Source organism: Rhinoraja longicauda, chromosome 11 (genome assembly GCF_053455715.1).
Source record: "Rhinoraja longicauda isolate Sanriku21f chromosome 11, sRhiLon1.1, whole genome shotgun sequence".
Classification (NCBI taxonomy): domain Eukaryota; kingdom Metazoa; phylum Chordata; class Chondrichthyes; order Rajiformes; family Arhynchobatidae; genus Rhinoraja; species Rhinoraja longicauda.
The window spans coordinates 9,748,054-9,763,737 of record NC_135963.1 but is presented as its reverse complement, the minus strand read 5'-3'; the positions used below and the strand labels follow the sequence as shown (position 1 = coordinate 9,763,737).

The 15,684-nt window shown below is 40.1% G+C and overlaps 1 protein-coding gene across 3 annotated transcripts in view; it reads right to left on the bottom strand.

Moving 5' to 3' along the window:
• ephx4 (epoxide hydrolase 4) overlaps window positions 1–9,889 on the bottom strand; it is a 28,383-nt gene extending 18,494 nt beyond the window's left edge. The window contains exons 1-3 of one of the 3 annotated variants that reach the window (XR_013547837.1): window positions 9,448–9,886; window positions 3,937–4,022; window positions 740–897 (exon numbers count right to left, since the gene is read on the bottom strand). Coding sequence is in view for 2 of the 3 variants with exons in the window: in XM_078408209.1 (XP_078264335.1) it covers window positions 740–897; window positions 3,937–4,022; window positions 9,448–9,765 (562 nt within the window). In the remaining variant the exon portion in view is untranslated. Of the gene's footprint in view, window positions 1–739; window positions 898–3,936; window positions 4,023–9,447 lie in introns of all 3 variants that reach the window. The other 2 variants (XM_078408209.1, XM_078408208.1) reach the window with 2 other exon arrangements.
• Window positions 9,890–15,684: the final 5,795 nt, after the last annotated feature.

Below are 15,684 nucleotides of genomic sequence, written 5' to 3'. Positions count from 1 at the left end.
AACTGCTAATTCTAAACTTGCTGCCCAAAGCATCATTAGAAATTTGCTTATTATTTCCGCATAATTGTATGCATTTATCTACATTAGAACAGAAAATGAAACATTGGCTGCTACCATTTAATTCTAATTTAGAAAGAAACAACTTGAAGATTCACAGATTAGGCCTCCAACTCCCCATCTTTCAATATACTGAAATAACAGTCATGACTGCAGAACAATGCCAAAGTGTAAAGTGGTAATTTAGTTCAGTTTAATGTAGTTTAAAGATGCAGCATGGAAACAGGCCCTTCGGCTGACCAAGTCCATGCTGAACATCATTCATCTGTTTACACAAATTCTATGTTATCTCACTTTCTCATCCACTACCTAAACACTTGGGACAATTTTACAGAGCCAATTAACCTATAAACCTGCAAGGCTTTAGGACGTGGGAGGAAAGCAGAGCATCTGGAGGAAACCCATGCAGTCACAGGGAGAACGTACAAAGTCCACACAGACTGCACCCGAGGTCAGGATAGAACTTGGGTCTCTAGCTCTGTGAGGCAGCAGCTCTACCAGCTGCGCCACTGTGCCACCCTAATTGTTGACACTGTTTCTGTATTTTGCTGGGAGATAAACAGAGACTTATAAAATTAGAAAAAAAAGAAATGAAGGGAGAAAATGCTAAATGTTTGGAGATTCAGGAACAGCATAAAATACCCCAGGGAAAGCAGATCAGGCAACCCGTTGCGTAACCTACCGAGTGAATCCACAATCTCCTTTATGTCGGTGATCAAACAATCCAGCTGGTAATTTTCTCGACCAACGGGTGCATCGGATTCCCCATATCCCCGTAAATCAACTGCAATGACTCGGAATTCGCACTTAAATTCTTGAAGCTGATAACGCCAGGAATACCTGTATCAGGGAATAAAATACCTGCATCAGGGGTACATGCTCAATCAGGGGTTTATGCTGTAATTGTAACTTTTTTTTGCACAATCCGCGGGCATTGCCACTTTCATTTCACTGCACATCGTGTATGTGTATGTGACCAATAAACTTGACTTGACTTGATGAGGTGAGAAATGTTGACACGTCTCTAGATCATGCGACTTTTAACCCCCACTTAAACTTTAAAAAATGATGCTTTTCTTTTCCTGTACCAACCTAGACTTTCTTGTTATTTTGATATAATTGTGAGAGTTTATCTACTTTGAGCAGAAAATGAAACACGTTGCTTTGAGGGAAATAGCTGCATTTAATAAAAGTTAGTAATCTATGTTTGGAAGGTTACTATTACTATCTGGACTCCTTGTTCAAAAGTAGTTGAATTCTTATCCTCTTTGTTATGCTTCCAGTGTTTGTGTTCCTATTTTCTTCATCTGTGGCATCTGCACATTTTGAAATCTGCACAAGTTAAGATAGAGAGTAAAGGGCGATCAGATTACCCATCAAAGGGATCAACACACTGGAGAGTTGAGTTCCTTCTGGTATTAGGACATTATGGTCTCATGACATCAGAGGTTGGGGGTCGGGATCTTCAGATGATTGTGGAGAGATTAGAGGACTGGACGGACCAGAGCCAATGACTCAAAGAGAAGTTATTTTAACTACAGAAACCACATTAATATTGGACCAGTGATCAAAATAAAAGGGGATAAGAAGGCACAATGGACATGTGAAAGTAAATCTACTGCTTAAGGGATAAAATCAGACTAAAATCAGAAAAAATTGCAATAAAATCTGAAAATGCTGTAAACACTCTGTAGGTCAAGCAGTACCTGTGAAAATTGAATCAGAGATAATGTTCAATGTTGAAGACAATTCTGACAAAGGGTTTTTGACTGTGTTGGCATCTTTTTTCTGATTTTATAAACACAATCTGAGTGATTTAGACTATTGGTTTATTTCAGTATTTCAATTTACGCATAATCTGTGCACAATTGTCCTTGTTCGATAATTTATTTGGGATTAGAAAGTTTGATTACCTTGCAGGAAGTACAAAGATTTTTGTTCAGTGATTCTCTTTCAAAAATTGCAAACGATTATTGTGAATGGTATTGTGCAAAAGGTCAATTCTATTCTAGGGAATGTAATCACAATGTAATAAATCAAACAGAAATTCTAAATTCTAAGAAACCAGAATTTTTTTTCTTTATTTGTTCCCTTTATTTCTGCAGGGGAAACTGCAGCAGATGTATTAAATTATGATTAGACACTGGACAAGAAACTCTGAGGTCAATTTGAAAAATAATTTTTGCATTGATACAAGGTTTGACAATACTGAAAACTCAGATATAGTGATGTCCCTGTGGCTAAATTGCAGTTTAATGCTGGGTATAATATGTACTGCATTCAAATTAGCTCCACCTTATTTATCGTGACTGTAGTCCATCTGAATGCTACAGTATGTCATATATAAGTCACTTGACTTTAAATATAGAATGTCCTTGTACTACATTATTTTATGTAGGACAATCCATTGTAAATATATTGACGAGGTCCATATATTCCAGCCAGATATGAAGGCCATCTTTATTTTAAATATAGCTTGTCTATCCTCTAATGTACTACTGTCTTGAACACAAGAAATGTGATAGTGAGACAGAGTATTAAGGACAGCTACCACATGGGACTAATTCACCTGTGAATACTGGACTATATTCAGACACAATGTGCAATAGATTTTCCAAAATGCATGCTCCGGAAAAACATCATGAACACGGTGGAGCAGTGGTAGAGTTGCTGCCTTACAGCACCAGAGGCTCGGGTTCGATCCTGACTACGGGTGCTGTCTGTACGGTGTTTGTACGTTTTCCCCGTGACCTGCGTAAGTTTTCTCCGGGATCTCGGTTTCCTCCCACACTCCAAAGACATAAAGGTTTGTTGGTTAATTGGCTTGGTATAATTGTAAATTGTCCCTTGTGCGTGTAGGGTTGCATTAGTTTGCGGGGATCATTGGTCAGCGCAGACTCGGTGGGCCACAAGGCCTGTTTCCATGCTCTATCTCTAAAACCAAGACTAAAACTAAAAAGTGATGGTTAACAGTGCATTTAAGTAACAGAATTCAGGTATTTATACTGTCTGGAATATTTCACCAGAGGCAGGGCAGGAGATGTCCAAAAGTTTTGTCTGTGATTTTCTGACTAGTGTGTTCATCTAATAAATAACACATAATTATTTATATGTTATTATATTTATACTGTATATGGATAATAAAATGCTTTGGACCACAGATATCGCATAACATCATGAGCCTGGGGCACAACCAGAATGCAATAGCTACTGTAACATGGCCATTGAATAGGAAAACAAAGATGACACATTTCTTATTAAACTTCTCTTATGGAGTTAGATTAAAAAGTACATTGGCTTCAGTGCTTTGTAGAAGCAATCATACCCCATAACAAATTTACTATACTCAATAACAGGTTGATAGCAGTAAAATCACAAATGGTAAAAAAGTTATCACAAAATGCTGGAGTAACTCAGTAGGTCAGGCAGCATCTAGGAGAGAGGGAATGGGTGACGTTTCGGGTCGAGACCCTTCTTCAGACTGATGTCAGGGGGGCGGGACAAAGAAAGGATATAGGTGGAGACAGGAAGACAGCGGGAGAACTGGGAAGGGGGAGGGGGGGAAAAGAGAGAGACAGAGGAACTATCTAAAGTCTCTTCTGTTTCCTCTGTCTCACTTCCCCTCCCTCCCCCTCCCCCTTCCCAGTTCTCCCACTGTCTTCCTGTCTCCACCTATATCCTTTCTTTGTCCCACCTCCCTGACATCAGTCTGAAGAAGGGTCTCGACCCGGAACGTCACCCATTCCCTCTCTCCTAGATGCTGCCTGACCTGCTGAGTTACTCCAGCATTTTGTGATACCTTCGATTTGTACCAGCATCTGCAGTTATTTTCCTACTCTAATGGTAAAAAAGGAATCAGTAAAGGAGAAAAATCATTACCAGAACTCTGGGAATCCATGTAACAGCAGCATTAATGGTTTTCCCCTTTCTCCTGCAGCAACATAGTGGAATCTCAATCCTGACTCCTGGAGATTCAGAGAGGGAGGGGGAGAGAGAAAGGGGAAAGTCAATTAGAATGCGTCATCTATTTCAGAAATGAGAAAGAGGGACGTTTCTTACTGTTGTTGTGTAGTCATGTGATGCATCATCCATTTCGCTAGAGTCTGCAAAATACACCACCTGAAAGTATGGGTTGACAGGAGAGAATAAAAGTGGAAAGCAAAGAAAAAGAATCTTAACCGCTTCTTAATCTCAACGGGGATATATTGAGGCAAAACATTCAGTCAATTACCAACCACTGATCAACTTAAAAGTGTGACAAGGCTTGGTTGGGGATGTTTTGTGAATTTGCTCAAAGACACATATGCAATACTACTGGAACAAAAACTATTGATCATTCGGTGGGACTGCTATCAGCTGGTATCAGTATAGGATTGATAGTTCTCTTCCCTGAAAGACACAAATGATTTTTCTCACTTTTTAATCTCAGTCCAGTAGATCTTACAGTCACAAAATTCCTACATGGAATGAAGCGTTCCTAGATATTTATAAATCGAGGAATAAGGGGATAGTGCAGGAAAGTGGCAAAGTTAAAAGGTCTGCCATGTTTCGATTAAACGAGGGTTTGAAGGACCTAAACCTCTTGCTCTTAATATGTTCTTCTCTTCTTACTGCCATTGTGTCTTCTCCTGTTGCCAGCCCAGTGCCACTGATGTGAACCTACTCATCTCACGTACTCTCATTAGAAGATGCCACTATTCTGATCTGCAGTGAGAAAACATTAGTATTTAGCAGAGAATGAATTAAAACTGATTTTTTTCATGGCCATGTTATTCTGCATCTAATCTCTAGGAGAAAATCAAGTCAGGTCTGGCAACCAACAATGACAGTTTAACTTTAGCCCTTTTGTTCTTTAATAAGGCATAGATTTTAATAGAAATAAAACAGGGCTCACTATGTTTATACTGACCTGTCACTGTAAATAACCAGCAAGGTAAGTTTTATTCCCTTAGAGTTTCTCTGTATCGTAACATCCACTAATTACTTTGGGGTCCTTAGCTTTATAAATAATTGTGTAAAGCACAGAAGGAAAATGGCCATAATACTCTGAGTGGAACATTGTGTTCTTTTAGATACTCTGCAAAGATTTCAAAACCCTGGGCAAGATGCAGAAGATAATAATTAGGATATATCAGAGATATGGGAAGCTTTATTCATGAGGTGGGATCATGAGAAACAGAGCCTCTTGTTGGATCATAAAAGGTTAAGAGAAACCCTGGCAGAGGTGTGCATAATTGTGAGTAATTTTGATAGGCCTGTGGGAAAATACTGAATCATTTTATTGGTGAAATGCCATTTGGGCAATATAACTTTACAGTTATCACAGGATGATAGGAAAACAATTAGAAGAACTTTATGGATATGGAGTGATGAAATTATGTTAGACATGAGGATAAAACAAAAATCTTTAATAGCATTAAATGGAACGTAGATAAATAATATTCAAGGTAATTAGTGGGCATTGTGATTATAGAGAAACTTCATAAAGACTTAATTTTCTAGTTATTTAGAGATATTGGCCAGTAAAAGCATAAGAATTTTCCTTTCTTATTAAAAAACAGACATACCATAAGCATCTCTTCTCCATGTTTCCTCCCAGAGTGTGTCATTTCACATTTCTACATTAAATTTTATTAGAGATTGATGTATATAATCATGCCATTGTAACTGCTCTTCACAGAAAACCATACTTTCTTTTTGTGTCACCTGCCTAGAATACCCATCCAAATTATTTGTACATCAATAAGAGTTAATGTCCCATTACTGTCTCGAAAGAACAGCATTGCAGATGTATTCTCAATTCAATAGACACTGACTAAACATCAGTTAATTTTCTGTCCTTGAGCAACAATGTTTCATTCTCCATAATGGTTTGCACCTTCAATTTATCAACAAACGTATCCTGTAGATGCATACCATCCACTGCATTTCCTTCACATTAGCTCAACTGTCTGCATTACGTTTGTCAGATATAATTTACCCTTAACAACACTTACCCTCTGTTGGCTGTTATTAACAAACCATTTAATTTATCATGTTCTACATTTTATTCTGTATTATGTCTCCCTGAAGTTAAACCCCCTCGCCTACAATGTATTCCTATCTCCTTTGCAGAACAGATTACATTACACTTTGTTAAACCGCACACCCCCTCCTCTCATACTGCGCGGAGTACTGCCTCTGTGGTACTGTCATCTCCTCTAAAAAACATATTATGACTATTAACTGCTCTAATTTTAAATTTGTCATATTCGTCCTGTTAATCAGATCAGGATCTGCTCATACATGATGGTTACTCATGTATTCCTCCTATGTGTATAACAATTTTTTCCTTTAAGTTAACCTGTGATATAAGTATTGCACAAACATATTGAAGACCACAAGTTTAAACCCCTCGCCCTCCAAAACTTGTAATAATAAATTTTGCAGCTGATTTAGATTGAAATTTGTTTTGGGCAAACCAAAAAATTAACATTAATCACTTTTAAAATGCATTCACATTACACACAGTCTCATCTGTTTTAAGGGTTTAGAATACATTTTTTATTCTATTTGCTACCAAACTAAACCCATTTATTAGAAAAAAAGGTTTGAAATAGATTACAGAGGTAGCAGTGAATAAATTAGCAAAACAAGAGATATAATTCAAAAAGCCAGAAAGCACTCATATATTGTTGCGTACAGATTTAACAACTATTATGACTATTATGCACCATGGTAACTGGTGAAGAACAGGTGATGCCAATGGCTCCCGATTGCAGTTTTTCTCCTCCAATTCCTTCATTTTTTACACCCACATTTTCTTTCTATGCATACATTCTTTCTTAGCGCTGTGCAGAGAAAACAAGCTATAATAAGATAATAGGGCATGGGTGATTTACGTTACATATTATTTTATCAAGAACTATGAAAAATCCTCAGCAAATTTGAAAAATGTTTGGGTCTCAACAGCATGCTATTTGTTCTGCTTCACCCTTCCGATCAACATCTCCTAGATTCCATTAACATTTCAGGTATTCCCTTGAATATTCCACTTGCTCCTCATTGCTTGTCATGCTTACTTTTTCTCATGAACATTAATTATTCTGTTTCTAGTTCCTTTCTGCCTGCTGTGAGTTTCAAAATTCCTTTCTCCTACCATCATTTTCACCTCATATCTACAATTCCTCCCCAGGTAATCTGTAGTCACTTCATTTCTTTCATCAGACTAACAAATGTATCTTTCATTGTTTTACCTCCAACCCTCTGACATGCTGGATATGATTCAGAGAATATGATGCCTCTGTATATGATTCAGAGAACATGTCTCTGTATATGATTCCTTGCGAATTCCATATCTAATTCCCATTGAGTCATTATACCCCTCTCATAATTAGTGCTGCCAATCTTAGCCAAACATCCCTCTAAAGTAGTCTGCACATGTTACTCACATTTAAGAATGACTACTGCATTTGCTAGGATCAGTATCCACGTGGATGGATCATTAAATATGCCAGGGCAAGTTGTGTCCATGTTCCCTCCTATCAATGGCCAAGGTGGCACAGGTTTACGCATTCAGCTTACTTTACAGTGGAATGTCAAACTCACCTCTCACCTCAGGCTGTTTGCTCTCAAGCCATTAAGATACCAGTGCCAATATGGAGAGGATCCACTGCAATTCCACATCATTGTTTATTTGTGGAACAGAAGGGAGAAGTGAACAAGGAGGGTAGATAACCTGAAACAGCTCTTCATGAGCAAAGCCATTTAAAACAGGCTCTCGCACAGAAGAAACATAAACCAAAGATTAAAATACCCTGCCTGGACTAATGTATCCCTTTTATGTTTTAAGCAAAATATTGTTACTTTCTTAATAAAAACACATGCAGCAAAATATGTATGAAATATATATTTGGACAGTAAGCACACACAGACTCATCAGATTCCAGTCTGTTTTCCAGCATTCCTATTGCGTGCATGTGTGACATCAGATGCTGATCAATGTTTCTCCATCAGGACCACAAACGAATGCTGCAGCTTAATCAGAGATCAATTCCATTTTCAAGCAGAATATCCTGCAAGGTTCATTGACCACAACACAAAAATATACTCATCGACAAAACCTTTATATTAAATTATTGTAATTGTCTCACTGTATTTACCCAATAGAGCAATTAAATCACAAGAAATGATACAGGAGCTAGCGCACTCTTGGTTATTAATGAATGCGTGCTGTTGCAGCGTTATGAAATATTGTAAGCTCCAATCCAACTGACACATGGAAAATATTACAATATTTCAAAGCTGTTCTGTTAGTATCTAGGTGTGTATTCCCACCTTTTAATCTTTTAATCGCTAAGGCCATAACTGGCCCAATTTTAAGTGGTGCATGTACAAACGATGTTACTTTTCCTCAGCTGTGGAACACATTCTATCAAATGAGATATACCTGTAACAGAATAATCTACATGTCTATCAGAAGACCCTGGCATGCCTGGCGCAGACTCCAGCACGTGATGATGGGATTTCACACGGCCGTTGACATACTCTCCTAATTATAAGTGTGTGTGTGTGTGTGTGTGTGTGTGTGTGCGTGTGTGTGTGCACGTGTGGCTGTGTTAATTTTTTCAAATAGATTCGGCTGGGTCCACTAAACATTGCATTAAATAAATGGGGCGAGGGGGCTTCAGAATATGGTTTTGTTTCGTCCTGAGGAATGTCACTATAATATCGAGCTATATGAGATTTTCCGGCTTTGAGGCACGTTGGAAATTATTATTCCAGAGGTGTACAAACCAAAACACAGTCAAGGGTGGCCTGCAGTGGGAGAACGTGTCTGGCAGGTAAAACCCCATCGACTTGAAAAGATACCGTTTTAATTCGGAGATAATTGCAGTGTCGTGGAGCAATCACATTTAATTTCTTATAAAGTGTGGGAAAGGGGAAGGGGTTGGAGATACATATTCATATTTTTATCATGCAACCCTTTTTTTATATCAGTCAAGCACAATAAAGACAGTCCACCAGCTCAGTGAATGAAACGTGCGCCCATTCCAAGTTCAGTGAGGAGCTGTCCACAATTTCAGCACGATTTTATCCAGCCCTGATAACGGTAAACATTGAACCGTCACCGCTTCGCAGCCAGGAGAATTATTTCATGTGTCGTAAGGACTGCAATGCACATGGTTCTGTTCAGAGCCCGCAGTTACCCCCTTACTACCACCATCGTAGTCGAAAAAGAATAATTGCTTGTTTAAGATGAATATTTACAGCCCAACAGTTTGGTCTCTACTTTCGAACCGGTATTAATAAATCACAGACAGGCCGGCGTATTAAAAAGGGTAATGAATGCAAGCGTGGAATAATTTGGGAAGAGCAGTCCGTTATTCTACCGAACCCCAAATCTCTTACCTTGATTCGCACGTAACAGTGAGTTCCCAGGGACGTGTCGTTCAGGCAAGCTGGAAGGGTTTCGCGCTCAGTCCACTGAAAGGATTCTGCCGGCTTCCTGATGATGTGCCACAGAAGTTTTAGCAAAACCAGGCAGGCACAGAGCCCGCAAAAACTGTACGCCAGAGCCCAGAACAGAAGGTTCTTGATCTTCCCAATGACTCGAGTTATAAACATCAGGAAATCGCAGCGAGCCTTCACCATAGTCCGGCTGAAAATGGGAGCTTCCTCCAACACTGGTGCCCCTCTCTCTCTCCGGGCTGATCGAAGGTCTCTCATTCAGCCCGGAACCTTCAGCTCCAAATAGCGCCTGCCGAGAAACATCCCTTAAACTGAAGTCATGGAAACCATCAGAGATCGAACCGTCAAGGATCACGCCTACGTGAAACGCAATGATTTTTTACACAGACGTTTTCATTGGCTGCAGGAGGTGCTGGAGCTCCTAAAGCACGTCAAACATCTGCACTGGCAGACGAACGTCAAGTGAAAGATCTTGGCGACGTGAAGCAGGTATTAAGAAACACGTCAATTCAACTTGTAAAAAAACCCCCATCAATTCAGCATGAACTGTCCAAAAGTGGAGAAAATCCGCCATGCTGCACCGTTAAGAAGCTGTAATAATCCAGTATATTCGGCAGAATGCCATTTAATGGTCACTTTATGTTGTTCTCTCGTGGATTTTATCTTAGGCAGTCCTTCAGAGCCCACAATGACTACATAGGATGTGGGTGTTGCTGGCGAGGTCAATATTTGTAGCCAATTTCCCACTACCCTTCAGAAGGTGAGACATTTCCTCGATTATCTGCAGTCCTCCCAATGAAAATATTTTTACGATGAAATTGTCGGGTTTGGTTCCAGCTGCACCAAGAAATGCAGTTTATCTCCAGTTAGGATGGAGGGAAAATGTAGGTCTTCCCTTACCTGATTTAATGGTAGCGATCACAGGTCGTCGGGGTGGAGTCCTTGATGAATTGGTCCGGTGTATCTCATAGATGATGTACGCTCCAGTGGCAGGTGGATGAGATACTAATCAAGTGAGGCCCACTGTTCAGGCTGACTTGTGCCTTGCGGGTGAAAGAAAGGTTTTGGAAAGTCCAGGTAGAATACTGAGCCTTGAATCCACAAGAACTGATAACTATTCCCATTAGGTTCCTTGTCAATGCTGATCTACTGAATGTTGATGTCGTACAACCCAGTAATGGTAATGGCACGGAATGTGAACGGAAGGTGATTCAACTAAATTGGATCTAGCTATTGTTCCTAGGCAATTTTTAACTGTTCTGGAGCAGTTGAAGCATATGGTTAGGCCGGAGAGATTGGTAGATCTGATCAACAAGTCTTCATCACTACTGTCTTCTGGAATTTTTTGATGATGTGACAAGTAAAATGGATGGAGAGCCAGTGGATGTAGTGTATCTAGACTTTCAGAAAGCCTTTCATAAGGTCCCACACAGGAGGTTGGAGAGCAAAATTAGAGATGGTATTGGGCGTAGGGTAATGACATGGATAGCGAATTGGTTGGCAGACAGGATGCAAAGAGTAGGAATAAACGGGTCCTTTTCAGAATGGCAGGCAGTGGCGAATGGAGTGCCGCATGGCTCGGTGTTGGGGCCCCAACTATTTACAATATATATTAATTATTTACAATATATATTAATATTTACAATATATATTAATGATTTGGATGATGGAATTAGAAGTAACACTATTGCAGATGATACAAAGGTGGGTGGCAGTGTGAACTGCAAAGAGGATGTTAGGAGGTTGCAGGGTGACTTGGACAGGTTGAGTGAGTGGGCAGATGCATGGCAGATGCAGTATACTGTAGATAAATGTGAGGTCATCCACTTTGGCAGCAAAAACAAGGAGGCAGATTATTATCTCAAATGTGTCAGATTAGGTAAAGGGAAGTGCAACGAGACCTGGGTGTCCTTGTACACCAGTCACTGAAAGTAAGCGTGCAGGTACAGCAGGCACTGAAGAAAGCCAATGGCATGTTGGCCTTCATAACGAGAGGATTTGAGTATAGGAGCAAAGAGGTCCTTCTGCAGGTGTATGGTCCCTGGTGAGACCACATCTGGAGTATTGTGTGCAGTTTTGGTCTCCTAATTTGAGGAAGGACATCCTTGCTATTGAGGCAGTGCAGCGTACGTTCACAAGGTTAATTCCTGGGATGGCGGGACTGTCATATGAGGAAAGATTGGAAAGACTGGACTTGTACTCACTGGAGTTTAGAAGAATGAGAAGGGATCTTATAGAGACTTATAAAATTATAAAAGGACTGGACAAACTATACAGCAATTCATGTTTTTTAATTAATTTATAGGATGTGGACAGCAATGCCAAAATCTGTTTTTTTATTGTCCATCTTGTTACCCAGGAACTGAGATGGTAGTTAATAGTCAACCACATTGATGGGTCTGATGTCACATACAGATCAGACCAGCTAAAGGTTGGCAGATTTATTTTCCTCAATGCTTTTTACAACAATCCAAGGGTCTCAGGATCGGTGTCACAGCAACTGGTTTTATTATCACATTTATTTAATTTAATTTCCCCAGCCGTTAGTCTATGCAACAGCAGCCAAGTTCATTTATCCAAAGTAGACAGTTTCAGAATAAATAAAACAGTCTAAACACATAGGAATAGTAGACCTGCACTAGAGGGAAAACAAGTACAGTTAAGAAAAGCAGGACGAGGCAATTTTGACTCAGACCCAACAACAGTGAAGAAACGGCAATATATTTCCAAGCTGGGATGGTGAACAGCTTGGACGACAATTTCTAAGTTGTAGCATTCATGGTTTTGATGTCCTTCTTGCTGGTACAGGCTGTGAATTTCAAACATGTAAAATAATTTTGGCAAGTTGCTGCTGTGTATATTGTATATGGTACAAACTGCTGCTGCTGAACATGGTGGTGGAGTGAGTAAATGGTTTTGGATGGGGTGTCTATTAAGTGCACTGCTGTGACCCATATCAATTTCTCAAGTATTGTTGAACCGGCACTCTGAAAGGGAAGCAGAGAATATTCTATCACACTCCTGACTCAAGCTTTGTAAACATGCAGCACTTTCCATTTTGAACTATGGGCATGGGCATGGGCATGGGCATGGCCTTCCCTGCCCTTGGAGCAACTGGGTGCAATACAGGCTTCAGTACTGATGATGTTGGCTTGGCAAGAATACTAACATTGATTTGCTTATCTTTCCACAGATTTGGTATTTTGCTGAAATAGTATTAGTGACATCTCTGAAGTGGCTGCCAAAGGAAGTCCAAGTCTCAGAAGCAAGTAGTAGAGCAGGGATCACTGCTGCTTAATAGGGCATGAGTTTTGTCTGAAGTATTACTCATTGATGTCTGCCTTCACTGATGGATGTCACTCAAGACATGGTGTGGGCTGTGTTTTCTAGAGCCTTTCTGCTTATCTACATTGTTGGAGAACAGTGTTTCAAAGCTAGGGACATCAGGGCAGAGGACTTCCCTTATAGGCAACGATGAACAAATCGATGATTACAGAACTTGGCCTCCACATGGGTGTTGCATTAATCCTGCAGATCCACGACCGTAGTGGAAACTGCACAGGTTGAATAGTTTAATTCTTCATGTACATTAGCTCCATTCCTGCGGGAAGCTTGATGAAGGTGAGGAACAGCATCACAGTGAGAAAGCTTGTTAAAGTATAAGGTCAATGCCACAATCTTACTTGACACTGGTTTGCCCTGATTTAGTCCCTGTTGTGGACCCATTGGTTAAGAACATGGCTTGCATATTAATTTCTATAGGCAACCAAATTTGAGGAGGCTATCTATTCCCTTGTACCTTGTGGCTATTAGAGAGTTCAAGCAAGGCCACATATATTGGTTTTTACTCCTTGGTGCATTTCGTATCGCTTGGAGATGGTTGGTCAATGGGTGGAATTTGCACTGCAATTCAGGGAGCAGAGGGAGACACTGAGAGGAGGGCACTGGTGGTGACTTTCCCTGTGGTGTGCACTAGAGGGACCCTTCTGTAGCTATCACAGTTGCAACTTTCTTCTTTCTTGAAGATGGTCACACTAACACATTTTCAATAGGTCCCAGATATGGACAATGCGGTTGTGGAACTTTGACTGAGTTGCCTCATTGCTGCATTTTAAAACTTTAACATGTGCCCTGAACCTTTGTTTTTTAATTGGCATACATCTTTTTCCAATTTCCAAATCCCAAATTTTTGGGGAAATTTGAGACCAAACAAAAACAATCAATTCATGCTTGAAGCATTCAATGCTTCATTCGACAATTTTTATTATCAGAGCCACATATGACATCCATCCCTCTCCCACAAACCTAAATCTTTGGCTGGGAGAGGATCCAACCTGCCCCCTGTGTACAGTTTCAGCAAACCTCAAGCACATCCTGGTCGGTTGTAAGACCAGCCTAACACAAAGCAGATACACCTGGCGACACAACCAGGTGCTATGGTTGGCAGCTGAACTAGAGTGCAAGAGAGTTACCAACGCCATGCCTATCAATACCCAGATAATATTCCGCAAACACCATCCTTCATCCGGGAAGGAGAGAAACGGACTAACCCCTCGCCTCTCAACTCATACCCACTGAACGCAGCCAGGGACTGGGAAATGCATGTTGACCTAGACCAGAGACTTTCCTTCCCAGTTGAAATCGCAGCTACCAACCTGCGACCAGACCGTCCTCTGATCCAACTCCTGTCGGCGTGTTTTCATCATTGAGCCGACGGTCCCCTAGGAGGAGGCTGTGGACGAGGCATATGAAAGGAAAAGGCTGAGATATTCCAACCTTGCAGAAAAGGCAGAGGAGCGAGGTTCGAGTGTAAGGGAGGTGGGGTGCAGGGGCTTTGTAGTCAGTTCCACCGCAAGGCTCCTGAGAGAAGTAGGAGTCAGAGGGCGGGCCCAAAGGAAGGCAACCAAAGAACCTGCCAATGCCGCTGAACGGAGCAGTCACTGGCTGGTGGCTGAAAAGGAGAGATGCTGTCTGGGCTGCCACGTGACCATCTAGAGGCTAACCATAACACACACCCAGGCCTGATCACCCTGCGGTGGGCCTGCCTCGACTGAGGGTGTCTTGTGATAAAAGGCCAAAACACCTAGTGACGTTGAGGTACACAACTGAAGACGTGTCTGAATGGTGGCAACATCACCTAGTGGTCATCCCAAGAACAACACCATGCAAGTCAATTGTAGTGCAAAACTTCAGGGATTGTAACAGCTAGTCCTACAAATCAACATGTTTGAAGCATTCAATGCTTCATTTGACAATTTCTAAAAAAACACACGGCAAATTTGTGAAATGAACACATTTAATGCGTTTTATTTCTTATAGCTTGATCAAGTTCAGAGCAAGTAATAGATTCCAAAACATCCAGTAATTTCAAGTACACTGTGCTTTTTCACCGAATTGAACAACAAAATGAAACTAGGTCACTTGAAAAACAGGAATTATGATTTGAAGCAAGAATCATTCAGTAATAGAAAAGATGACTTTTTAAAAAAAACTTTTTCTTGGTGAGCTGAAGTTTGACCCATGTACTAAAATTACACACTTGTATACAAAACTACATTGTCCATTATATTCACTGAAGTGAGAGATGCAGATTAAATCCAGCTACTTACACAAGTACAGCAAATTGGAAGTTATGTTGATCAGGGATAGTCAGACTTGCCAAAAGTTTATTGCATGGAAGATATGTGGTCATGAAAAATGTCTTCCCTTATAGGGAACAAAACTGAAACATTGCATATTGAAGATGAAATGTAAACTACATTATAATGCAAATTATTGTAATTAGCTCTATAATGGGTAACTGTTCTGTGTTCAAGTGTTAGCAACTGTAAATACATTCAGTAAAACTAGAAAAAAAAACTGGAAGCATTAATTACAGAAATATTATGAATGTCATTGAAAGAATTTAACAAAATCTGAATATCAGAGAGTGAAAAAATGCATGACAGTGCATAAAGTTTATTAACCCTAGTTAATTTTAATGCTATCAAAATGTTCAGGTAGAGAAAAATTATAGATTTTTATTAATATTATTGTCTGAATTTAAGATAATTTGGAATATTATTCCTTTCCTTTACAATTCTCTTCCAATGTCAGTGAATGAAAGGACATTACTGCAGTATACCAGTTTAACCTTAGCTAAATCTTAAAGATTTTACTGCAGCAATAAGCTGGAGG